The sequence below is a fragment of the Pleuronectes platessa genome, chromosome 22, assembly GCF_947347685.1.
Source record: "Pleuronectes platessa chromosome 22, fPlePla1.1, whole genome shotgun sequence".
NCBI classification, from domain to species: Eukaryota; Metazoa; Chordata; class Actinopteri; order Pleuronectiformes; family Pleuronectidae; genus Pleuronectes; species Pleuronectes platessa.
In genome coordinates, this window is record NC_070647.1 from 2,390,459 (window position 1) to 2,415,528 (window position 25,070).

The 25,070-nt window shown below is 42.7% G+C and overlaps 3 protein-coding genes across 4 annotated transcripts in view; 1 reads left to right on the forward strand and 2 right to left on the reverse strand.

Moving 5' to 3' along the window:
* Positions 1–9,297, forward strand: part of cog5 (component of oligomeric golgi complex 5) — a 55,986-nt gene extending 46,689 nt beyond the window's left edge. The window contains exons 12-22 of the mRNA XM_053414777.1: positions 1,223–1,427; positions 2,172–2,333; positions 2,799–2,898; positions 3,038–3,148; positions 4,410–4,472; positions 5,129–5,232; positions 5,663–5,900; positions 6,577–6,653; positions 7,087–7,213; positions 7,317–7,396; positions 8,661–9,297. Of these exons, the coding sequence (XP_053270752.1) occupies positions 1,223–1,427; positions 2,172–2,333; positions 2,799–2,898; positions 3,038–3,148; positions 4,410–4,472; positions 5,129–5,232; positions 5,663–5,900; positions 6,577–6,653; positions 7,087–7,213; positions 7,317–7,396; positions 8,661–8,787 (1,394 nt within the window). The 3' untranslated portion in view covers positions 8,788–9,297. The remainder of the gene's footprint in view (positions 1–1,222; positions 1,428–2,171; positions 2,334–2,798; positions 2,899–3,037; positions 3,149–4,409; positions 4,473–5,128; positions 5,233–5,662; positions 5,901–6,576; positions 6,654–7,086; positions 7,214–7,316; positions 7,397–8,660) is intronic.
* Positions 9,279–12,668, reverse strand: ndufa5 (NADH:ubiquinone oxidoreductase subunit A5). Its single transcript, XM_053414776.1, has 5 exons — positions 12,586–12,668; positions 10,761–10,805; positions 10,519–10,635; positions 10,348–10,413; positions 9,279–9,487 (listed from the first exon to the last, which is right to left on the reverse strand). The coding sequence occupies exons 1-5, from the start codon at positions 12,604–12,606 to the stop codon at positions 9,386–9,388; spliced, it is 351 nt and encodes a 116-aa protein (XP_053270751.1). The 5' UTR covers positions 12,607–12,668; the 3' UTR covers positions 9,279–9,385.
* A 1,148-nt stretch (positions 12,669–13,816) lies between these two features.
* On the reverse strand, positions 13,817–24,941 carry aebp2 (AE binding protein 2). Of its 2 annotated transcripts, none has more exons than XM_053415360.1 (8): positions 24,308–24,941; positions 17,923–18,154; positions 17,023–17,130; positions 16,716–16,902; positions 16,476–16,600; positions 16,244–16,311; positions 14,393–14,506; positions 13,817–14,302 (listed from the first exon to the last, which is right to left on the reverse strand). In XM_053415360.1, exons 1-8 carry the CDS (start codon positions 24,829–24,831, stop codon positions 14,290–14,292), a joined length of 1,371 nt encoding a protein of 456 aa, XP_053271335.1. In that variant the 5' UTR covers positions 24,832–24,941; the 3' UTR covers positions 13,817–14,289. The 2 variants fall into 2 exon arrangements, with proteins under 2 accessions (XP_053271335.1, XP_053271334.1); XM_053415359.1 differs by having other exon boundaries at positions 16,695–16,902.
* Positions 24,942–25,070: the final 129 nt, after the last annotated feature.

Genomic DNA, 25,070 nt, shown 5'->3' on the forward strand with positions numbered 1-25,070 from the left:
TTCCTACTAGTGAAATTAAAGTATCTGCTCAGTCTGCTTGTGTGGATCCGTTGTTTGCTCATTGATGTAGCTGAGAGGATTTAAAACTTTAATTTAATAACAGGTTGTGCGGACATATTTTAGACATAGTGCATGGTGCTGTTTACACCTCAGAACTAGTCCACTTGCCTGTTGTGGACAGTTTGGTTAAAATGGACCAATGTAAAGCAAATCCCAAAGTTAAGTCAGTGATTGCAGCACACAGGAAAATGTATTTGATGCTAAGTGCCTCTCAGGAATCGAACAATTTTGAACTGATTGTAGTTTCACCTCACAAATTATCCGTCCTTTGTTCTCCATCTGTGTCTCTCTTAAAGTCATTAGTGAAACAAATGAAATGCCCTTCCCCCTTAACAAATGAGTAAATACAAAATGAACAGTGGTCGTATAGGCATCTTTGTGAGGACTGGACTCAACGAAAAGAAAGACTTCATAATGCTAGGAATAATATTCTCTCTCTCTCTCTCTCTCTCTCTCTCTCTCTCTCTCTCTCACACACACACACAGGCGCGCACAACATATGGAGGATCTCAATAGAGAGTTGTCTGATTGCAGGGAATAACAAAGTGAGAACAGGAAAGGCGCATCTGGCTGCTTGTTACCATACTTAGCTTCTGATCACACTTCCTTTGTGCTGAGAGCGTGTCAGTAACGTATGTTTTAGCAGAAAGCAGTTTGTATCCACTGATAAAATTGAGAAAATTGATAGCCTCATGGCCAGTGGACAGGGGATAAGAGGGAGGTCAAATCAGTCAACGGTTTCTGTGTCTGTAAAAGCAGCTTTACAAAACTCAAACGCATCTTACATGTTTCAGCCTCTCTTTTTTTGGTTGGAGCAAGTAGAAATAATAGTTGCAATTCTTTCACTTTGTTGTGTTGTAAATTGAATTGATAAAATTGCCATTTTCTATTGTAATAAACAACCTCCCTGCAGGTTTCAATAAAGACTTCCATCTAGCCCTGGCACAATAACAGCTTGATTGATGGAGTGTTGCTGCCTTTAGGTTGTTCTGTCTCTGTAGAGGTCTTCTGAAACAGTGACCTTTAACAGTTCTTGGTCCCTTTCCAGACCAAGGCCCTTCTCGTGAGACTACTCATAAGGAGGCGTTATAGTGGTTCCAGGCTTCACTTTGTAATAAAAGGTTTGTCTTCACTACCCCTGTCTTCAATTCTCTCTCCCTAGGCTCGTCCTTTCTGAAGCAAGCATTTGAAGGAGAGTACCCCAAACTGTTACGACTGTACAATGAGCTGTGGCGCCGTCTGCAGCAGTACAGCGCCAGCCTGCAGGGGGCTCTAATGAGCAGCGGGGGAATGGACATGTCACTTGAGATCATGGCCACAGAGACAGACAGCCAGGACCTCTTCACACATGGCAAACAGGACTACAGGTGAACCCACTCACAGGAATCTTTTTCTCATGAAAAACAATAATAAAAAGGACTGAGGATAGGATTGCTAGGCTACCTGTGTTTACTGACTAATGGCTGCTAGCTGCCCAGCAGACGGGACTTAGCTGGTTTGAAACAGTCACATGTGAATACATAGTCGTTGTATGTGGCAATTGCATTAACAATTATCTTCAATGTGATAGCAGTGGGTCCCTGATCACCTGGGGGTTTGGGTGATTGGATCATAATCTGTCATCAATGTGTCTTGATGCAGGTATCCCCTTTAATTTGTAGTGGTAAAACACATTTATTGCTGTGTATTTGTGGTGTAAGAGGCAACATCTGGGCTGTTCTTCACACCTGTTTCTCAATTAAAAATGTGTGGGTTTTCACCAAACGTTTCTATTTGCGGAGTTATTTAATTCAGCTAGATGTAACCAGCATCTTGTCTCAGGTTTGTCTTTGTATCTTATATCCAAAAACAAAGGAATTTCCCTTGCCTTTCCAATAGTTCCAGAGTGGTCTGTATTTTAAAGTGGGCTATTGCTATGTAGCAAATTTTTGGATCAACAGCTGTTTGTCACTCCAGAAGAAACGTTTCAAGTTCAGTTTTAAACGTCCTCCAAACTTAACATACGTCAAGGCTGTATGTGTGCACGCAAATGTCTGAGTGAGAGGTTCTGGACTTGCATACATTTAGCCTCTCTGGATTTTGTTTCAATTTCTTTGTGCATGTGTTTGCAGCCCAGAGAAGGCTCTGAAGGTCTCTCTCCAGCCGTATGAAGCAGCCTACCTCTCCAAGTCCCTCTCTCGCCTGTTTGATCCCATCAACCTTGTGTTCCCGATGGGGGGCCGCAACCCGCCCTCCAGTGACGAGCTGGACAGCATCATCAAGACCATCAGCAGGCATGTACAGTACATGGCAATTTGAGTCCCAGCAGAAACGTACTGGGAGTGGCAGCACTCTTTTCTTGTCACTCAACTGTCTTTAATGGCTTTTGATTTATCTTACAAGACATTATCTGTCGCTTACACATTCATAAAACGATGTTCATTTATTCAAAGACAGATTTATTGTCTGAAAGTCCTGGAACAAGGCCTAAGCAGTCACCAGTATTATTTGACTATTTCTGCAATTTTATAACAAAAATAACTTTGTAAGTCTTTGTAATTTGCATGGAAGCTTTAGAGAATATGAAAGAACCCTATCTCTCCCTAACCTGCAGGTACATGCATAGTTGTTACAAATAAGATGGCTCCGTACTAATTTAAAAAAGATAATGCACAGTTTACTTTTGAACAAAGCGTACGTATTTGGTATTTACCCAAGTTACATTATTGAAATGGGATGGTATGTGTGTTTGTTTGCAGTGAGCTGAATGTAGCATTGGTAGATCCAGATCTCTCCCTGGCTGTGGCCAAGAATGCTGCCAAGACCGTCCAACTCTTCTGCGTCAAGTCTGAACAGCTGGTGTGTGTAGAGTCACGTGTGCATCTTGGTGCAAATCCCATCTGTTCGAATACCATTTGTTGTATATGACCCACACACCACCTCTCTGTGTGTCTCTTCAATCAGCCAGTCCATTACTTACACCTCTCTCTGTCTGCAGTTAAGTACTCAGGGTGATGCCAGTCAGGTGATTGGTCCGTTGACAGAGGGCCAGAGGAGGAACGTTGCTGTGGTCAATTCCCTCTTCCGTCTGCAGCTGGCTGTCTCCAAGGTTGGAATAAATACTGCTCGTTTGTCTGATATATTAACCTGCAAATGTTGACTTCATGTAAATGCAGCAACTTCAACTGCCATAGATGAATCCATAGAGAAATATTACAGCACTAAAGTGTTGTCACTTTTATTATATGGTAAACCACCCTTGAAATATTTTTATAATCCAGCTGTGATTTTTACTTTTATTTCTTCCTTTCGGTTAATTGGCAAGTCGGCAACCAACGTCAAGGTGCATTACCGCCATCTACTGTTCTTTATTTCTCTAACCATGTATTAGCTTTATAATGTATAAAGATGTCACATAGCACACATGTAGATTAAAGCAAGGGAAGGGAGTTAAATTGGAATATGAGGTAAAGTAGTTGGGGTGCAGTGTGTACTTTCTGCCCCCTCCATTAAAGATGTATGTGTATCCTGGCACAGCCGACTATGAGATTCCTTCAGCATTAAATTACATCAAGGCTTTCAAATTTTTGCTTGGTGAGAGCAGAGTGAGAATTTCTCCCATGTAGGTGGAGGGAGAGACAAAGAGACAAAGACCGGTTGGGGAACAGCGAGGGTAAATGGCAAAACACAGAGCCTTGATCAAATTGTTGACCAGTTCAAATTTACACATCATTAGCAAGACCCTGAAGAAACAGTATCCTATTAATCCAGAAGCTTCCTCACTGCCTTCCTGTTCTATGATGTAATAACGAGTTGATGTTTCACAAACAGTCCTCTTTCTGGTTTCTTCCATATTGAACAGGGTTTTTGGGGTTCCACATGGTTATATATTGGGACCATTTCTTTCTTCATTATCCATGCTCGCACTCAGCTAAATTGTCCAGTCTCCAATGGCTGATGACCTCCGTCCTAGTAGTAGAATTTTAGATACATGACAGCTATTTAAAAATGAATCAAGGACAAAACAGAAATTAGGGTTAGGGTGAACCACCAAATGCTCACCTAAATTCTAGATTTACAGTAAAAGAGAGCACATCACATTTGTTGCATCATTGCAGTGGTTCCCGCCTCTTGTCTTGTTTCCTCCTTAAATATGGGACAGTCACTTCTTGTGTAGTGCCTCAGTTTGTCGACCTGAACCAGTAGATAAGACTGGAATTATGGGGAGCCAGCCTTTTGTTACTGTTACTTTAGGTTGCATAGAAAAATAGTTTATGTATAAATGTGCTATACAAATAGAGTTTATTAATTTATTGATGTGTTAATTCTATATTTGTTCATCTTTGTCCTCCTGTGTTTTGTGTTTGCAGATTATTTCAGGTTTGGGGGGTTGTACAGCGGCTGCTGCAGAGTCCCTGTCTTCTTCTTTGGAGGTATCTCAGCAAAAAGTCATTAATACATATATTTTCATTTTCATTGACATTCTTCATTCTTTCTTTGAAGCAAAGCTACATGCGCATATACATGTCTTCTATCTGCTTGTGGGTTTATTATTTTTGTGGAGATTCTTGCCAATTCATAAAATATTGTTCAGAACTTTGCGGTAATAATAATAGTGGGTTTCATTTTTCACATCAAACGACATCAATTATCAATTAGCTGTCCAACCACTTGCATTATTTTTACACATGTTGTAAAAGCAAGGTTTATATAATGGGAATCTGTCTGCATCCCACTGGTTTGAATTCTTGTGTCACATACAAACTCACACTCTCTAGTTGAGCAGATATTTAATCTCAGTCAACGTTTGTGGAGACGGAGAAACACAAACACACACATCCGCACAGCTGATAGCTTGTTCATATCTTAAAGGTGAAAGGAGTCAGACCTCATGTTTATGTTCCTACTGCTCACCTGACTTCACAGGTGTTGCTATGGCAACAGGGTGCTCCTAAGTTGCAGGTAATGAGCAGTAGTTAATGTGATTTGATGCACAGGAGCTGTAGTCAAGTCTGGGTTTGCTGCTTCCACCTTCTCATGTTTCTCCTGAACATCCTTCCACAATGCACTTCTTCTCTGTGTGATTCAGGGAGTACAGACCCTGATGAGCACTGCAGTGCACCCTCTCCTGCAGTCAGTGGGCGACTCCATAGAGGCCATTATCATAACGCTCCACCAGGAGGACTTTTCAGGGTAGGTCTTTTCCAGGTGCCAAGAAGTGTGCTTTGACTGGAGGAACCAGGAACTACATTTAGTTACGCGTCCCCTGCTTGAATCCCCCTGCTCTGGGGACACAATTCTCTTATGGCTCAGGGAACCAAAGAAAGCTAATTCTTAAAACACATCAAAAGAAACAGAACGATGTGTAGAAACTGAGTAAAAGCCAACAATATTTAACAACATAATTCTACTACTAAAGTACATTACCTGTCCCCTTTAAACCGAAATAATGTACCTAGGGTTTATCACAAGTGTATATATATAATAATATATATAATATATATAAACCTCATCCTGTTGTTTTGGTTTCATTATCCAAACAAAATGACATGTTTACCATTGAAAATGCAAATGATTAAATGTAATTTGTGTTTGCATGTGTGCCTGTTTTTTTGCTCTGCAGGCCTCTGTCCAGCCCTGATAAGCCTGACGTTCCCTGCTCCCTCTACATGAAGGAGCTGCAGGGCTTCATCTCCAGAGTGATGTCGGACTACTTCAGACACATCCAGTGCACAGATTTCATCTACGAGAGCACTGAGGCCATTGCTAAGAAAGCCATTGAGCTGTTCCTCCGCCACGCCAGCCTGCTGCGCCCACTGGGAGAGGGCGGCAAGATGCGACTGGCTGCTGACTTTGCTCAGGTGAGGTGGAAGTTGTCAGACTGCTCCTCTCCAGGCTGTGTAGACTCGATCTCTAGTTGATGGCCGCGCAATTGGGTCCAGACTTTCTCTGGAGTTTGCCTTTGACACATGAACAACGCAGCAGGAGATTCTCCACTCAGATGCGTTCACAACAACACAGAAGCCTCCGGAGCATTCAGGTGAAGGGTGCTGCAGGAGGCGGAGTGTGTGGGTTTGCAGCACATCAACATTAGCGTCCGCCCTTTTCCAAAAGCTCTATTGACATACCCATCTGCGTCCTGTAGGGGTATGGCACCGCTTTTTATTTTACAATACTTGTTTTCTTTTAGATTATTATAATTTTTTCTTTCAGTTTTGCGTCTGTTGCGTGTTAAGATCGTCATCAACAGGCCAACTCGCTTGTGGTGAATCCTGCCAAGGATTTCCTGCTGTGTTCTCACATGAGCTCATTCAGATATTCCTGGAGATTTTATTTGGGGGCTGGCAAGAGAAACTCCAGAGAAAGTCCAAAGCCTCTCACTGGGACATTGTGTTCTCACATACAGCCCCTCAGGAGAATGTGAGGGGTTTATCCGGAGTTCAATGCATATCTGATAGCAGCTTCATCGATTCAGCAGTGACGAGGTAATGACTTCCCCGAACTGAGGTTGTTTTCGTGTGTGTGTGTCTGTGTCAGATGGAGTTGGCAGTAGCTCCTCTGTGCAGGAGAGTGTCTGACTTGGGGAAACCGTACAGAATGCTGCGCTCCTTCAGGTGTGTAACATCAACATGCATAACAGTCCTCTTTGATTTGACTGTAAACACCAGGTTGAACATCAACATTTCTGTAGTGGTCAAAGGGAAAAAACGTAGTGCTTTGAGTTGGGGAACTGGAGGAGGGCTGCAGGGGCTGACTCATTGCCTTTGGTGGAAACAGTATTTTAAATTGAAATTTGTGTGAATTGATCCTATAACATTGACATTGAATATTATATTCTAATATTAGATCCTTTAAAGAACAATGTCTGTAGTTTTCTATGTTTGAGTCCAGTATCTACAAATAACTTTTGCTTGGTGGCCAACTCGAAAACCTCACTTCTTTCTTTTTGGACCAGGTCTGGATCCAATGTAGATGAGAATCTACAAAGACAGCAGTGTTGTCCACTAAGCCATTGTGTGTCCAGTAAACTGTGTGTTTGTGTTGCAGGCCACTGTTGTTTCAGACCAGCGAGCTGATAGCCAGCAGTCCAGCGGTGGGTGACTTGATCCCCTACAGCACCCTGCTGCACTTCCTCTTCAACAGAGCCCCACCTGAGCTCAAGTCACCTCACCAGGTGTGTACACACAGACTCACATACACACACAAACACAGGTCTGATCCCAGATGGAAGCAGGGTGACTACAGTGTTTGGACTAACACAGCTCTTTCCCCCACAGAGAGCAGAGTGGTCCGTCGCCCGTTACTCCCAGTGGCTGCAAGATCATCCCTCAGAGAGAGACCGGCTCACCCTCATCAGGTAACCTGTCATCCTGTTTGTGTTTGCCTATTCAATTCAATTTGATTTGATGTATTATTCTGCCTTGTTGAGACTCGGGAGAGGGGGGGAAGAGAATCTTCCCCATTCTATAGATGCACTGTATCTGTTTGTTAATGGGTGAATGTTATCTGTAGCGCTATATAAGTACAGACCATTTATAGTGAGGAAATCATGGTATTATGAATAACAGCAGCATTAATAGCAACACCAGTTGATGATGGTAATACTGATAGTAAATAACATGCTCAATAATAATATCAATAACAGTGGGTAGTGTTAGATCCCTTTGACCGTTTGGAGTGCTGGTGCATCACAGGTCTAACACACAGCTATCCATCTAACAAACATGGTCATTCAGTTCATGTGGAATATTTTAAAACCTGCATGGTTTGCATGAATGTTTACTAGGTCACAGTCTTCTTCACTGTCTTTACTGGCTTTCTGCAACATTTCACAGCACAGTGCTGCCACCTGCCTGTCAAAGGAATAGTAATGGACAAAACCACTGGTGCTCTGGGTTCACCACACATTGCAGCGATGTGTCTGTTGGGCCTTCAGTCGAGCGCCTGTGCCGACTCGGCTCTGTCCGGTCACACGCATGCAAATGCGAGGTGAATACTGCAGGTCAAAGTTCACCGAAGTCTAAATCCACGCCCCAGGAAAAGGAATGCTTTATTTGCTTCCTCGCTCACACAGATTGGAAGTTAACAGGAGGCGAAGGTTCGCCCCTGATCTATCTGCGAATGTGTGAGCAGGCCTTTAATAAACTTAATGTAGAGAATCCAGTGAGCCTTCTTGGGAGTGGAAAGACATGATTCCCCTTATAAATAGGTTATATTAAATCTGAGGTTTATCTCCAGGACCACTGTCATGATGAATAAAGTGCACACATACTCACTGTTTGACTGTGGAGACCATTCAGCCTCTGGTTGTGAACTGTGGATTGTCGCTCTTTCACATAAAGTTTCCCCCTCAAAGTTAAGATGCAAATCCTTTGTCAACACAAACACACACACCATCTTCAGACTGATGCTGTCCCCAAGGTAGCGGCTGGTTTCAGCTCAATGTAAAAATCTGCCTGCAGACATGTGACCTGCTACAGTCACAGTTGAGTTATTGTGAAAAAACACAACCGATATGTTCTTTGTTCATTTGCAAGGATAGCTGCACTTTGAAAGCCAATAATAGGAAATGTGATGTCATCATAAGGAGTAATATTGTGTCCTCTCTGTTCACATCCAAGGGGCGCTCTGGAGGCCTACGTGCAGTCAGTGAGGGCTCGGCAGGGGAAGGAGTTTGCCCCCATCTATCCCATCATGCTGCAGTTGCTGCAGAGAGCCACTAGTGGGCCACAGGAGGTCAGAGCCTGAAGACTGTGTAGCTGTCATGTGCCTCTGTCTGTCTGTCTGATGACATCACAGCATGTTGGGGTGTATATGAAGGATGTGTGGCTCAGTGAACACTACATGAAGCTTCCTCTGGGCTGTAGCAGCTTAAACCCTTTTATTTTTACTATTGACTAAATTAAGGGACTCTGTTGTGTAGGGATACATTATTACAATGAGACAATGAATAGTTTCTAGAGCTGAATCCAATAAACTTCACCATTATAAACAAACCCAATGTAACATACCACAGTTCCCCAGTTCAGTAAATGATCGAGCTCTGAAGCGATGAAGGTTTAAGTTACCCAGATGATTGGATATCTGTGCACCAGTGCAATCCAAAGCCACTGGAGCACAGTTGGGGTCAGAGTTATTAGAACAGGTCATGTTTTATTTATCAACTATTTCCACAAACATGTGTGAAAATGTAAGTGTCTTGTTTAATTGTGTTTATGAATTAATGACAGGAGAATAAATTGGGAAATATTTGCAGGACTTTTATTTGTACATCACTTTGTTAAAAGTATGGATCACAGGCGCACACACACAGACAGACAATAATATACAGTTTACATAGGTGTCTTCAGATGGGCCATTTCCATTGGTTGGTAGGAGGCTCCTCAGTCAGCGGCTCCCATGGTTTCCACTCAGACATCTTCCTGGAAAGACTCAACTCACACTCCGCCTACACATGCACACATAAAACAGCATTCAATAACACTGATCAACTCATTATGGTGCCACATGTAATAGTAATATTTGGACACTTGGGAGCAGTTATTTGTGGTTTAAAGTGAGACATTCACAACAGATATCATTCTTTTCACATTTAAAATAAACCAAATAACTGACATGTGTCCTATAGTGGGAGTAACATGTAGCAGCAGTTAGTGTAGCACGTCCCTGCAGCCGCGCTCTGTTCCCATGACAACAAGTTCCAGCTTATAGATTTGGCTTGGGCAGTACTCTATGCTTTTGATGATCAACACTATGAAAGAAAATGGACAATCTTCATAGATTTGTATAAAAACACATCCGAGTCCAAGTGAATAACCCATATAGAATGAAAGATGGACGTAGGTTGTGATCAGCATACAGAAAACAAAACCTACTGAGGTTTTCAGGGATGATTATTTAAACAGAATAACAAACTGAATGGGTAACACTGATCAACTGGAAAAAACTGCACAGAGATGAACAGAAAGGGCCCACGCATGAGGAGAAGACAGTTTCCTCCCTCACACACCCTGCAACAAACGCACAGTACGAAGAGTCTATTCAACGTTATGCTGCTGCTGCTACAATCCCAGCCACAAGAACCTGGAAGCATCTTCTAGAAAACAAAGCCATTTACAGGCTTCTTTTATCTATAGTGAGTCTGCATCCATGTCATGTAGAACAACACAAAGTGTCATCCAAGCAACAACATATATTGCCATAAAAAGTGTTTTCTCTTACGTCTATCATACTCAGTAAAACTTAACTACCTCATTAAGGCACTAATAGGCCAACTGATATTACCAGAGGACATCAACAGTAACCTACCTGGAAAATGACTTCTTCTATCTGACCACAGTTTATTTTCTTCTCCAGCTTTTCAACATCAGGCTCCTGTGAAGACAGTTTAATCATATTGAAACTCCACCATTTTCAATACTTACAAATGTTCACATAATCCATTCTCTTGCACAGAGACACACCCGGCCCGTCACTGACCGTTTTCACGTGGTCGTACCGCTCGGTGACCACCTGCTCCGTGTACTTCCTGTAGGCGGCATCCTGTGGCATTGTCTGCACCGATGCCAGGATCTTTGAGTAGAGAATCCTCAGACGCTGAGAGGACAAGCAGTGTCGGGTTAGTTGGTTGAAGAAAACACATCAACTGAATCTGCCAGGGTGGGAGCCATTGACAGCTGGACACTCTGATGATGCACATTATTATAATATCAGCTGCTCACCTCATGTGGATTGAGGGACACTGCGAGGCCGACCAGGCCGGTTGTCTGGAAAAGAGCCACAGGAGAGACACTTGATGACACCTTCAAACTCCATTTTTTGTAACACTGTCAATATGCTTAAGCAATATGATTCAAAAATAAAAAATATTTAACTATCCACTAGGCGAAGATGTCCCATTATTATGTCCCCCAGGTAGATAATTCACAAAACCTTCTCACACACAATGTCAACTCAGCTGCACCAATAATTTGGAAACCTGGGGCAAAATTTAATAAACACTGTCCCATTAAAGTTTATTAACCATTGCAGGTAACCACAGTAGCTCTGGGTCTGATGGAGCCTCCAAGTAGCTGCATGCTGGAGTGTCTGTGTACAAGATGAGATACTGAACTTCCACCTGACGGCATTGTTTGACTGATGTGTGATAAAGTGCTGCACACAGATGCAATGTATGAATGTGTGTGTGAAAGGATGAATTGCAAAAACTTTACTGTAAAACGGTTTGAGTAGTTATCAAGATTAGAGAAGCGCTATATAAATACAGACCATTTTGTTATTATGAGTATTACATAGTATTAAAATACTAAAATGATATTTCTCTCAACATAAAATGTAAAACTGTAGAAAGATTTGCACCTGGAAGTATAATACAACTCATTGAACCATTGACCAATTAACTACCATGTATGTATTGTGTTTTCTGTACATTTATTTAACTTGACTTAGACACAGGCTCAACAATACTAACACTGGCTGCATTACATTTAAGTATGTCAGTGCCTGGGTGCTGGTTTGGTGCTCAATGGTTTACGTCCATGTGTGTCATGACTGATTTACAGAGATTAATGAATATACAACTGCACATCTTTGAATGGTCATCAGGATTAAAAAAACACCTATAAATAAAGACCATTTAGCATTCATATCATCAGATCAGCTTTTCTGGTCATTTGGTCATGAAAAAGATCACAAGAACTATAAGGTGAAATGGATCACACAGGGCAGTTGTAAGGGCCGAGCCACACAATAATGATGTTGAACGACAACAGTTCATTACAAACACGTATGTGCTACATCCGGTGTGTTTTAATGACTGTGTACCTACTGTATCACCTCCCTCTGAATCCCTTTCGGGAATGAATGTGAATATCAGTGAGGTCAGCTTATTGGATCCTCAGGGCTCAATAGTAACCAGAGAAACGTGAAGGCAGCACGATCACGTGACTCTGCACCACTAATATTATCCTATAGTTGAACTGCTTATCATATATTTGACAGGCCTGAGTTTTTCTGCGGAAAACCAGTTATCACAGTTCACTTGGAATTCACACGAAGTTGTTCATATTCACATTGAAATAGACACTCGATTGAATCTACTGTATATGCGAGTTAAAAACGAATGAATACCGTAAACGTGTGTTGTTTGTCGTAAGATGTTGCCTTTTTATGACCTAAATGCCAGTTGTAGGGCATTATTAATCATGCCGTAAAGTAAATCTTGACCATTTGCATTTTTTCTGTAAGTGCTGTAAACAGACTGTTCAGCTGACGGCAACAACTCGGATGTAAACACGCAGAGAAATCCGCACTTCACTGCTCGGTGTTTATATTCAGCTTGTACAGGTTAGCTCAGCCTAGCTACATTAGCCAAACAGCTAGCCGTGTCACCGCAGAGTCTCGTCCTCATCGCCGCCTCCCCGCTGTGTGAGTCGCTTTATGCTGATTCACTGTTATAAAGGTACAATGCAGTGCAGCAGACTGATCAACCGAGATGCTGCTGCCTCATTTCCGTCATTTCAAACAAAGACATGACCTCTACTGTACCTTCTTCACCAGACCCGCCATCCTTCTCTGCGGACACACACACCGCCCGCGATTTCCGGCGACTAGATGTGACGTCAGCGAGTTTCCGGAGTTTCTAAAGCTCTTTTTTTCCCCATTTAATTTCCTTTTCACGAGTCTTTCAATGGAGGATCTGATAAACCACCAACGGTTCTTTCAAACGTGTCATGTCTGAATTAAGTTTGACTTCAATCAATCAGTAACAATGTATTTGCAGAGCCCCTCTTCCCAAGTCACAGTTTGTCTCATGGTTCTTGAAATGACATCCTCTGCCCCTAACCCTAAGAGGAATTATAGTCAGTAATTTTAGAGGATATGAGTAGGAATATGGCATAACTTCATTACACAAACTGTGATACAGTGACCCCCTCTGTTAAGGCAGGTCCATCACAGTTTGATAAGACCTGAGTGTGTTTCTAACATTTGGGGTCTTTCCTCCTGGCCCAGCTCCACTGGCTGCAGCGTTCTGAAGTCTGTGATGTTTCTTTTCTGGCACAGGGCTTGTCTGTTAATTCCTAGCTCTTGGATCAACCTGATGGTGAGGGTTGCAATAAAACACCTGCAGCCAACCTCCAGTTGCCGGACCATTGCTTTTTAGCCACGTTATTCTGCCTCGGATTCCATCTCCACATTCTGAAGCCCGGTCCTCTCACTTGCTTCATCAACAGCAACCTCCCAGGATACTGTCATTTCTACAATGTAGACAGCACGCAGGGTGTTGGAACAGAGCACACGGAAATTCAACAATTTGAAGCCACACCTGACCATGAAAATGTCATATCATTTACTTTTGGGCTACTGAAAAGGGAGGAACCATGTATAAAATGAATGCAAGTCTTTGATAGAGTACAGGATTTTCTGTTTAGTCATTGAACCCCTTGAGTTAAAGCTGTACATTTATGCTTCAAACTATGGGGGTAAAATTACAGACATTGTACCAAAATCCAGAGGTTATGGACCTGACCATTCTGTAACTCTTAAGTGAATTTCTATTTAGGCATTTTAGCCTTATTTTGAAAGACACAGGGAATAAGACCAGGAGTGGTGTGAGAGAGTTGGGGAGAAAGGGAGAAACACACAATAAATAGTCCAGCCAGTCAGAAGCAGAACTTGGGACCTGTTGCTCACGGGCATATGTTCAAACCATTCAGCCATCGAGTCCCAGTTTGTATTTTATTTTATGTTGAACACAAAAAAGACTTTAGAGCAGATGGAGGTTGGAAAAGTTTAATGGCATCAAACCAGAGCAATGCTATATGCATATGATCAATATTATCAGTTTTAAAAACATCTATTTAAACATGTTTGGTGGAAAAAAGACATCTATCTACAGTAGAGTAAAAAATTCAAAGTATAAAAATATATTACAAATCTCAAGTATTTACAAAGACAGCTTCTTTCTACACAGGTCTACAGTTACAGCACTGTCAGTTAGTTTTCACTCTAGTTGTGTTACCTAAAGCAAGCAACATCTTGCCCTACGGGTCCTCAGTAAACTCAGCACCTATTAAAAGAAAACACTGTGGGCTCAGACAGCCAGGACAAACAATGACTACACTCCCAGCATCCTCTGGGAGAGGGAGGAGAGGGGAGAGGGTTTTGGAGATGGAGAGGAAGGAATGAGCACATGGCCTCCTTCTTAAGGTCTGGTTAGCAGGATGTGACATTAGAGCTTCTGTGGATCTGTTAGAAGAACATCCTGTGGGAGGAAACACGTCAGATTATTTATCAATATCCAAACATGTAATTGAATGTTTGCCTCACAGGAAATCTTTGAACACACGCACACCTGTAAATGCTGGGGTCGAGCAGGACAGCCGTGTCTGTGGGCAGTTTTGACAGATGAACCACCTTGGTCTTCTGCTGCAGTCGGTCGCTCTCATTCACCCACACATCTGGAAGTCTGCAGAGGTTTCGAGAACACATTCACAAATAATGTAAAACAAAGGTCGTTATCCTTTTAGCTCTCCTCATGAGTGACAGTGAGACTTCCTTTGCAGTGTGAACAGTGGAAAGCTCTAGTCTCGGTGGAGATCTGGAGAAGGAGTGCCAAGAACTGATCTGGATTTGGGGGGGGAAGAAGCTCTGATAAAACCAACCACCATCATCACATCTGTACCTTCAAACCTTTAACAGAAGCACTTCATCGAGTCCATAGGAAACTCTAGTTCACTTTCTGGGGTGATCAGGGGCGGAACCCACAAATCCCAAATTCATTATGTTGTATAATAAATATGCTTTCAGTGAATGATGATGTCGACGTTACATCCCAAGAGGGAATGAAGCAGACAGAACAATGTTTACTACCCAAATAGGTAGGTAGTTTATGTTAATAACAGCTCATTCCGTCATATGAATGTGTCAGTTTCAGTCTAACACTTAACACGTGTGACGGTATGCCACCTCTGGACATTCCTGTTACTCTGGCAGATTACTAAATGTTACAAGTAGATGTACTTGTGGCGGCCAGCCATAATATTAGATATTACAATATTACAGTTGATTTTGTAATATGTACCTATTTAAAGTTGGTCTACTGTATTCATGCAGAGCGGCACACAACACATTACTCTCTCTTTCCCAAACACAGGAAGGGTGAGAAAAAACATCTCCCATGATTATTCAACGTGCTGACTTAAAAAAAATGCCATGGTGTCCACTAATATGTTAAAGTTTTAAGTGCATCACTATAACCATTGTTACTCCTGGCAATAGTGATGCACTTCGTCCTCACTACTCTGGAATTGTCAAGCCTGTGACACAGTCTCCTGGAAACACTGCTGGGTTGAATTTTTGTCTGAACAAACAGAAACTGGGTTTTTTGGAAACTATTGTGCAGATGCCCACATTCTTATCAGTCACAACTTGACTACAAGCAGTGAGGGCAAAGCGTTGCTAACTTTAGTAACATCAGTCCAAGAAAAGTAATCCCTGTTCTACTTCTACTATTACTTTTAAATATTAACGTTTCTCATTCATTGTACTTTCTGATACTACTCATTTACTACTACTACTGTTTCTGATACTGGCAAATGCATGACCAGTGTACATGAATAGTCATGTGATTTGAATTTTAGTTTGGAGATATAATTCCTTATATTGAGCTAAAAGACTAGACAGAGACTGTTTTCATGTTAAAACGAAGCCACATGTCTTAAACTATCCAGACTAAATGGGGTGTAATTGTTTTTAAAAACAAACTCTACACTGTAAAAACTGTCAGATTTTTTTTTATGAGTGTGTACAAAAAAATAAAAGGACCAATGTCTGCTTCTTCTGGTGCATCAGAATATTTGAATTATTAGTGCAGTATCTATACTATGGCAGACAGTCATGATTAAATCACACACCTCTGCAGACATATGTAGTGTTGTGGTTTTACGATGGCTAGAGGTGAACAAAATAAATATTCTGAAGACTTAGCCACCGGCAAAGAAAAGACCGTAAAAGGGATAGTCGACCAAAAAAATGGTATTTCGATGTGAACGTGTCTCTGAGGAGGATTTCAGATGACATTTGGGCTTAAAACATGGTGTAAATTACGCCGTTTAGGGTCGAGGCTGAGGAAACCAGAGAAGGAGGTGAAAGCAGTTAGAGAAGGATGTGAGGAGGAGGAGGAGAAGAGACGGCCATGTCTTACATGTCTTCTGGTGTCCAGTGCAACAAGAGCTTAACTTTCCCAGAGTCTTCTTTCCTTCTGGCTATTACCTGAATACAAACACAAAAAATAAAAATATGTATATTTCTATTATGAGGACTTAATGTGATTTTCTTTTTAAAAAACTGCCATCCATTTTAAAATAAACACCAAGTCTTGCCTTCTGGATAAAATGTTAATGGACTGGGTAGTGTGTGTGTGTGTGTGTGCCTACCGTGCTGTGGAAAACAACACTGTGTCCATTGCCCAGGCTCTCGATGTGTGTTGCCAGGTTGAGGCAGATGGCTCGATGACGGATGGCATCCATGGTCTGAGCATCAAAGAAGTCATGAGGTCGGGCTGGAGGAAAGAAAAATTGATATGATGAAGAACTAGTTCGAGTGTGTGAACGGGCGTGACAATATGACCTTATATATATATATATATATTCTGCCTGTTTGTGCATTGTCCATACGGAGTGAACGTCGTTGTTTGTTCTTGAGTTTCCTCCTCTTGTTTAGGCCAGCCTTGGACGGAGACTCCTCCTTCACTTTTCCCTGATTGGACAGTTTGGATGAACCCTGTGAGCTGAAGTGAGTGGGGACATGACGTGCCAGCCCCCCCTGCGAGGCAAACGTGGCGTTGCAGCCCCCCACCACACACTGCAGGAACACAGAGGATTTATAGTTAGTCGAGTTAATATGATTAATCATTTAACACCAAAGTGTGCAATCATTTGACCAGAACATTATCGGTGGGATAGATGAAGTGTGTGTTGTCACCTTGAATGGTTTGTCCCCGCTGTGGGTCAGCATGTGTCTCTGCAGCCAGCTCTGACTGGTTGATGGTGTGTTGTACACTTTACACCCTTTCCACAGACACACAAACACCTGTGGGGCAGACACTCAAATAGTCAACACACGGAGTAAGTTCTGTAGTGATCAGACAACATATCTTACAGAAACTTCATAGTTTGTTGGTTTTGGTTCACATATCACTAGTACCAGGTTCCAGGTAAATTTGGTGGAAGCAGAGTGTGGGAACATAACCCAGAACCGATGTTTTAAATCATCCTGTTGACATATGAACAACCAATGGCTTTAAAAGCTTTTCTACTCCAGTCCACCAGGTGGTGTTGATGCAGAGGACTCTACAACATTTATGATGCTGTATAAATCTCGCAAACTACAACTGTAAACATGGAATAGATTCAAATCCTGCTACTGTTGATCTGAAAAGAGAATATTTTAGTTTTTTTCAAATTATTATTTTATATATATTTATTTGTTTATATAATTATATTTTCTTCTGGATCTCTTGTTTGATATAGCAGTGGTTGTACTGCACCTATTAGCCACATCATGAAAATCACTGACCGGTGAAGGGAATAACAGTGGCACCTGCCAAGGGAGGGGATGTATTAAGCAGCAAGAGACCACACAGTTCTTGAAGTTGATATGTCGGATGGTCAGTTCACTGTGTATCTGTCCATGTTTTCCTATGTAACACAGCAATTTGTGGTTCGATAAATTCTCCTAAATGCTGGAGGAATGATACCTATATTTCAATATATTCTGTTATTTGATACCACTGCAGGTAACTTAGTAGCATCTTTATCCTTCTAAATAAAACAATTACACCTTGGGAGCACTCATACAGTAACCTGACAGCAGGACACTCACCCCTCCTCTCTGTCCGTCCACATGTGTGGCTCTGATATGCTCAGCCAGGTCAGGACTGCTGGTAAATACCAACTGACAGTGATCCCAGCAGCAAGTGTAGTTCAGAGACTTGCCCCCTGCGGGCACCGAACCGCTCCCAGACACTGCACCCCCGCTGTGACCATTGAGCATGGCTGGAGTGGATCGACCGCTGGATGCCGTGCTCTCCATGTCCATCAGGGTGCTGCCGATACTGCAGCAGGCACACAAGACAAAGATATTAGAAACAGATCACAAAGTTAAATCAAAAATTCACAGGGAGAATCTAGAAAAAGGTTTAAAAAAAGGCTGTCCCAGCAGAAAAACAAGTATCAGTAGATACAAGATCTCATCTCGAGTGGCTGTGGCTCAGGTGGTAAAGCGGGCTGTCCTCTAACCAGTTGGCGGTTCAATCCTAGTCTTTGCCTTTCCCCATACCAGTGTTCCTTGGCACCGACGGCTCATAGAAATAGTGCTGGGCACAGTATGAATGTTTGTATGAATGGGTGAATGGAAAAGACTGTACTGTAACCAAGACTAGAACAGTTCTATATATATATATACAGACCATTCATCTGACTGACCGAACATGCAGACTACAAGACTCCCCAGAACACAACACCATACAGTTTTGACTGGGGTCATGTTTACATGGAGGTGCACCATCTTCACTCTGGGTCAGATTGTGGGCGCAAGTGTTATCTTGCAGTAAAACACCATGCTTGTAAATGAATGGGTGAAAATTAACCAGGAATATAAATAACATCAGAAATAGAGTAAGCACTGCCCAATTATCTTTTACTAGAACTACATATTCAACTTAGATAACTATTTGAAATAAAAAATGACTACTAGAAAGAATTAGAGAAAGGAATCATAACAGCAACTGACCTATAGTTTTTACTGCATTTCCCTCAGTACTATAATATTATATAATTATATAAATTGTTCCGGCCTCTCATTAGATATTGCTTGTTGACAACATGTGTGAGCTGTGAAGAAATTGTGTCTGAAAACTGTACTGTTGGAGTTGGCTGTGGCTCAGGGGGAAAGAGCGGGTCGCCCTAGAACAAGAGGGTTGGTGGTTTGATCCCAGTCTTCCCCTTTACACATGATGAAGTGTCCTTGGGCAAGATACTGAACAAAAGATTGCCCCAGTAGGCTGTATCATTCTCATAGAGAAAGTGCTGCTCATAGATACACTGTATGAATGACATGGTGAGTGATCATTGAGATTAGTAGACAAGTGCTAAATAAATACAGACCATTTAAAATGTGCTTTGCCAAGTTTAAGACAATAATCACTTGTCATGTACTAGCACTTATGTCTAATCTGGAAAGTGGCAGCAATAATGTAAAAAACACATGTAGATCCATGTGTGACATGAGCCGATTTCACAGCTCCCACAGAAGTGCAACAGGTGTGTGTGTGTGTGTTGAAGCCAAATCACTATGTGCACTGGTCACTGTCCACACTGGTTCTCTGTGGGAGCAGAGTTTACACATCCTACGAGTGGATTAACACCCCTGACACACACACGTCTACTGTACATCACTCACACTCCTGCTCTGTGTCCAGCTGCCACTCGGCTCTGCATGGGAACTAAAATTACAGTGTGGTCGTACGACTGCCCCAACAGCAGGATCACCCAAAGTCCAGAGGCAGCCAGGCACGTCTCAAAGCTGGCAGCAGATTGTCTTACCTATTTTTAATTCATCTCATCTATAAGCCATACACATTATATACATTCTATTCAATTATTGCCACAGTGGCAATGTGTGAAGTCAAAATTACAGGACTCTACAGAGGGCTTTTTTATTTGAATTGACAGATAAAGGAAGTGGACATGTGGCAATATTCGTGGGGAACAAATTAAAAGGGGACTACATTTTTGGAATCCACCAGCCCTAATGGATTATGAATGTCAAACGAACAATTTGTATGCCTAACATATATACAGCGCTACTATATGCGGCACTGGTTTCTGTCACACACAATACACTGCTGGCACAACACGCGGACTGCAGGAGCGAAACCTCTGGTTAGTGGACGCTCCGCTCTACCTCTTGAGCCACAGCCGCCCCATTTGGACATTGTATACAAACTTTCTGAGGTGGGTCCAACTAAAATAGTTTCTCAAAGTTGTAGCTGCCCTTCTGTTAGTTCATATTTTACGATTTAAAACCAACAGGGAAAAGTACATCATTCAGAATAACAACTTTTAACGAGCTTACCCATGTAACTAGGCACTGATATTGTTTTACAGTTACTACTACAAGTGTTTTATCAAAAATAAGTGTAATCATTTGCAACTGTCAAAGAGAGAAATATGTGCACTGTTCATGTGCTAGCATTTTTGGGGGCGGTTGGTGCGAGTGCTGTTTGACTGCAAAAACTGCTCGGCCAGTTTTATTGAATGTTGGAAGGACGTGCCGTGGGCCTACAAAGGACTTAAGTTAAGGCGTGGCTTCAGACAATGGTGCAGATCTGGGAAATATTTTTCAATCACTTCCTTGATATCTAGGCTGGATTCTTTTTTACAGATCAATAATTCATGAATCTTAATGAGCGGGAAATGAGGCATATATAGGGAACTGCTATTTATGTGTTTGTGTAATTTGCTGCAGATCCACATCAAAATATGGATCTGATGGATTCTAACAAGGTTTTATGAGGAGACCGTTCAGCCTTGATGGGGCAATGCACCCGACTGAGTACCATTCTACTTTTAACTGAAATGAATCCCTGTTTTTGATTGCACTTCTGGTGTGTGCAGCAGGGCCGGGTCTAGACAGGCATGTATGAGGGGGCAGCCACAAATCTTGAGGGGGCATTGTGCCTAACCCTAACCCTATTTAGTTTGAGGGGGCACAACATTTATTTGAGGGGGCCAGGCCCCCTCTTGCCCCTGCCTAGACCCGGCCCTGGTGTGCAGTGAGCAAAACAGAACAAGTGGCCTGAAGCCCTCCTCCTCTGTGGATATACTGTCATATTGTGGGTTAATAGCGTGCCTAATGTGAATTGAATGAAGACTTTATATTTAGTACGATTATTCAGGTTTGTAGGCCTTCACATGATTAACTGAGGACTATGACGTCTATTCCTCCTTGGCTGGATGATTATGAAAGAGTTGTCATACACTTCACTGGATATATAGCCAGAGGATTCAGAGACTTTCACTTTCTGTTCAATTTTTGTGTTGTAGCTTTGCTGATCAATATAGAACTCAGCGACCCATCATGACAAGGTAGAGAAAAGTATTCAGGTCCTATAATCAGACCTTCGTTTAAGAAGTTTGTCTTCTTGGGTAAAGTCTGCGTTCATCTGTATCTGGGAAGTTTCTCATTCTTCCTTGCAGATCATCTCACAGTCCATTAGTCTCATCTGCATTAGCATCTGCAAACTGACATCCTCAGGTTTTCCCCACAGATGTTCTACAGGCTTCAGCACAGTCAGACACAGTCAACGTTCTTCCTCGAAATCATTTAGCGCCTCTAAAAATGTATCCTTGGTAAAGGGAAAATGTGCCGCTCTGTTCAGGAACAATGACCCAACAGCTGATACCAAAACTGTCTGACTCAAGTTTCACATACCATGTTGGTGTTCAAATGGGGGTTTTCAACAGCTAGACATACACACCTCATTGGAAAATCCCCCATGAGACTTTCAGTTGGTTAATGTGTCCTCTATATTCACAGAAATTGTTTAACTGCTACCAATACTTTCAATAAGATGAGAGATTTATGTTTTTTAATGTTTCCCGGTGGTCAAATGAAGGGAACTTTGATAAATAAGTTAATCAATAGGGAAATGGAGATTATCATGATAATTTTCGGTCAAATATCCTGTAATCAAGGTGGAATGGGTCTATAAGTAGTGGAGCATCCAGTGATCCACTGCAGCTGTAGAACACTGTACTGTTGACTCATAGTGAGCTCAATGAGCTGCTGTGTAGGTGCATTTCCCACCTTATCGTGTATCAGAACTACGCTGATTGACTCACACTGTTTGAATCTGTCACAGAAGCCTTGAAGGGGAGTTCACGTTCTAATGCCGACACAAATGTACAAAGTTCAGAAAGAGGGGAAGAAAGAAAGGGAGTGGGGGAAATAAATCCAATCGATAACCACGGCCCTTTTCACAACCTTACTCCTGATTTAACTTCAGTGTTCATCTTCTATAGCAGTGATGCTGCTGAAAGTAAACTCAAAACTGACTGACATGCGGTGGATCGTAATGATGGACGGTCGATCGTGGTGGTGGCACCTGATCGTGGTGGCAGCTGTTCATGGACTATGACTCAAACAAGACAAGCTAGATATACAATACACCTACTCACATGTTCTACCATTACTGCAAATAACTCTTCAATTTAACATTGCTGCTTCCTTCATCTCTATCAGACAATTTCTTAGGTATAAATACTGGAAACATTGACAGTTTCCCTTACGTTACAAACTGTTTCTTCTAAATACTCTTATGTTGATGTGCTCAGCTACACACGGCATCTATTGCACTCTCCGTCCTGCGAGAGGGATCCCTCACATGTGGCTCTCTCTGAGGTTTCTACGTTCCTTTTAGCCTGTTAAAAGTTTTTTTTATTACTGTTTCCTTACTTCTGTTGAGGGTTAAGGACAGATGATGTCACACCGTGTAAAGCCCTATGAGACCCATTATGATTTATGAAAATGGGCTATACAATTTAAATAAGATTGATAGGTGATGCGCATCATTTTTGAGAATATCACAAAAATTTGATTTGTATAGTCAATATTCTACTGTACATATGTTCATACTGTACATATTCTGTTTACAATTGTTTATATTAGTTTCTATTCGTTAAGGTTTCTCCGATTTTACTGTTAGTAAAGTATTATTACTTTACCGTACTTCCCCACTGTGGGGCGAATATAAAGGATTATCTTATCTACTTCACAAATTACATTTGACTCATAGGGCTCAACAGTGTGCGACATCCTCTGCCCTTAACCCTCAGCAACGTGTGATTTACTGAACGCTATCTCTAGATGTGTATGATTCAACTTTTTCAAGACGAAACTTGTCCAGTGATGTGGTGGGGGGGGGGGGTGCTGATCAACCCCCACCAGCAGGGCGGTGGGGAGATTTTATCCTAGTGCCCACAGCCTGTATTGCAACATTATGTCCCGCATACAGGCCCAACACAAGATCACGAGAAAGTTAGTGGTTTTAAAAGCAGTGAATACGATTTCCTGAGCATCACCAAAATCCCTGGCATGACTTCTTGTATAAAATATAAAAAAACAAGTTGATTTGGATGACTGCTTCAGTAAATAGTCTCTCGCTCTATATATATATATTTCTCTCTCTCCCTCATTCTGCAGGACTCCAGAGCTGCAGGGTCCAGATCTGATACTACTCAACAACAACTATCATTAAGAACATCGTTGTCATTTTCATTAGAAAAAAACGTCTGACAGAGCTTAAATACGATGTTTACACAATTGGTCCGGATCAATCTCTCTCGTCTCCCCTTTTCTATTCACCTCTCCTTTCTTCCCCATTTTCCTCCACTCACTCCAACCGGTCGAGGCAGATGGCCGCCCAAATTGAGCCTGGTTCTGCTTAAAGTTTCCTCCAGTTTGCTCATTGTAGGAGCTGTTGGGTTTAAGGCCTCAATGTAAAGTGCTTTCAGCTGATCCAAGTTGTGATCTGACTATATTCTAAAGTTTACAACATGGTCATGCCTCACTAAGTGCATGTCCTGCAGCTGGGGGTCCACACATGGCTGCAGTGACCACAGGAGGCTGCATGATAAACATGAGGGCTGGCGAGACGGTTGAGGCCAGGAACGTTAAACAAATGTGATCCACTAGCTTATAATCACTTTAAAAATGGTGTCTAATATTTTAAAGTTGTGACACTGGTTTAATGGCTTCCAGTCACCAAGGCTGGGAACCAGTGTCCTCCCGCATGGGCAAAAGTCCCAATCTTGAAAGTCGACGCATCCTCTAAATTAGTGTTAAATGTAGGAGATGTGATTTAACCATAGACTGTATTTAAAAGGGGATTTAACACATCACCCCCCCCCCACACACACATTAGCATTGAGGCAGGCTGACGTGAGATCAGTGTTATTTTGGTGAAGTGGTGCAGCTGGAGATGTGATCTGCTCACATGTGGCCTATAACTAACTTCACCGTATTAAAGCACGGTGTGTAAACGTGTCGAGGAACTATTCTCCCCGGCGGAGGAGACGCGATGGAAGCTGTGAACGCGGAGTCCCGAGCCAACATTAAACCAGTGAACTTGGCACCATGCTGTGACCTAACACCGCCTCTCGGCTGCTGTGGGAATCAGTTTAGGCCTCTCGCTGCTTCTACAAACCTGTCCTCCGAATCCATCCGGCTGAGCGGCTCTCCATCCGACGAGGTCAGCTCCACGCTGGCCCGTCTCTTGGCGCCGTGTCCGGCTCTCTCCGCGGTCTTTGTTCGCTCTGCAGGCGGTGAGCAGGACACGTTCTCCCCCTCTCTTTGTTCTTCTTTCAGCACCCGGGAGCCCTCCTGTGCGGAATCGACACTACTCGCCAAACTCCCCTGAACGGGACTTTTCCCCGGTTCGGCGAGTTCGCCACCGGGCTCCCCTTCTTCGCTCTGGGGCTTTTCGGTGGGGGACGCGGCTTCTTTGTCGGTGTCGGGGACTCGGGACGGGATCTCCCCGGGCTGCTTCGGCTTAGCACGACCACAGCTCACGTCCATTCCTGCTCTGCTCTCGTTGTTGTCGCCCGGTTCCTGTTTGGGGTCCGGTACGGCCTGCTCCTCTCTGCCGGTTTCTGCTGTTTCGCCGGGGCCGTTTTGATCCGGCTTGGGCTGAGACTCTTGCTCGGCTCCGTCGGTCGTGATTGGAGCCATTTTGGAAGAACACGGGGGGATGTATCGGTGATGTTCCAGTGGAAAAGTTGCCCTGACGCTGCCCCTCTCCTCCACTCACTCTCCGAGCATACAACACAGCGGCGGCTCTGCGTGACGTCACGGTCCCGCATGGTCGAAGCTGCTCTCGGCGGACAAATGCCTCACTCGGTACGGGAGCAGGGCGCCTACACCATTACTCACCCTCCTTGGTTTACACCGTATATTCTGACTTTTGAACA

Excerpts from the sequence above, each read along its gene's own strand:
- ndufa5 (XM_053414776.1), bottom strand. The coding sequence starts at position 12,606 with ATGGCGGGTCTGGTGAAGAAG. Across the intron at positions 10,414-10,518 it reads GGTACGACCACGTGAAAACG|GAGCCTGATGTTGAAAAGCT; the intron begins GTCAGTGACGGG and ends CTGTCTTCACAG. Across the intron at positions 9,488-10,347 it reads TAGAAGAAGTCATTTTCCAG|GCGGAGTGTGAGTTGAGTCT; the intron begins GTAGGTTACTGT and ends GTGCATGTGTAG.
- aebp2 (XM_053415359.1), bottom strand. The coding sequence starts at position 24,831 with ATGGCTCCAATCACGACCGACGGAGCCGAGCAAGAGTCTCAGCCCAAG. Across the intron at positions 18,155-24,307 it reads CGGATGGATTCGGAGGACAG|TATCGGCAGCACCCTGATGG; the intron begins GTTTGTAGAAGC and ends TGCCTGCTGCAG. Across the intron at positions 14,507-16,243 it reads CACTGGACACCAGAAGACAT|ACTTCCAGATGTGTGGGTGA; the intron begins GTAAGACATGGC and ends AAACCTCTGCAG.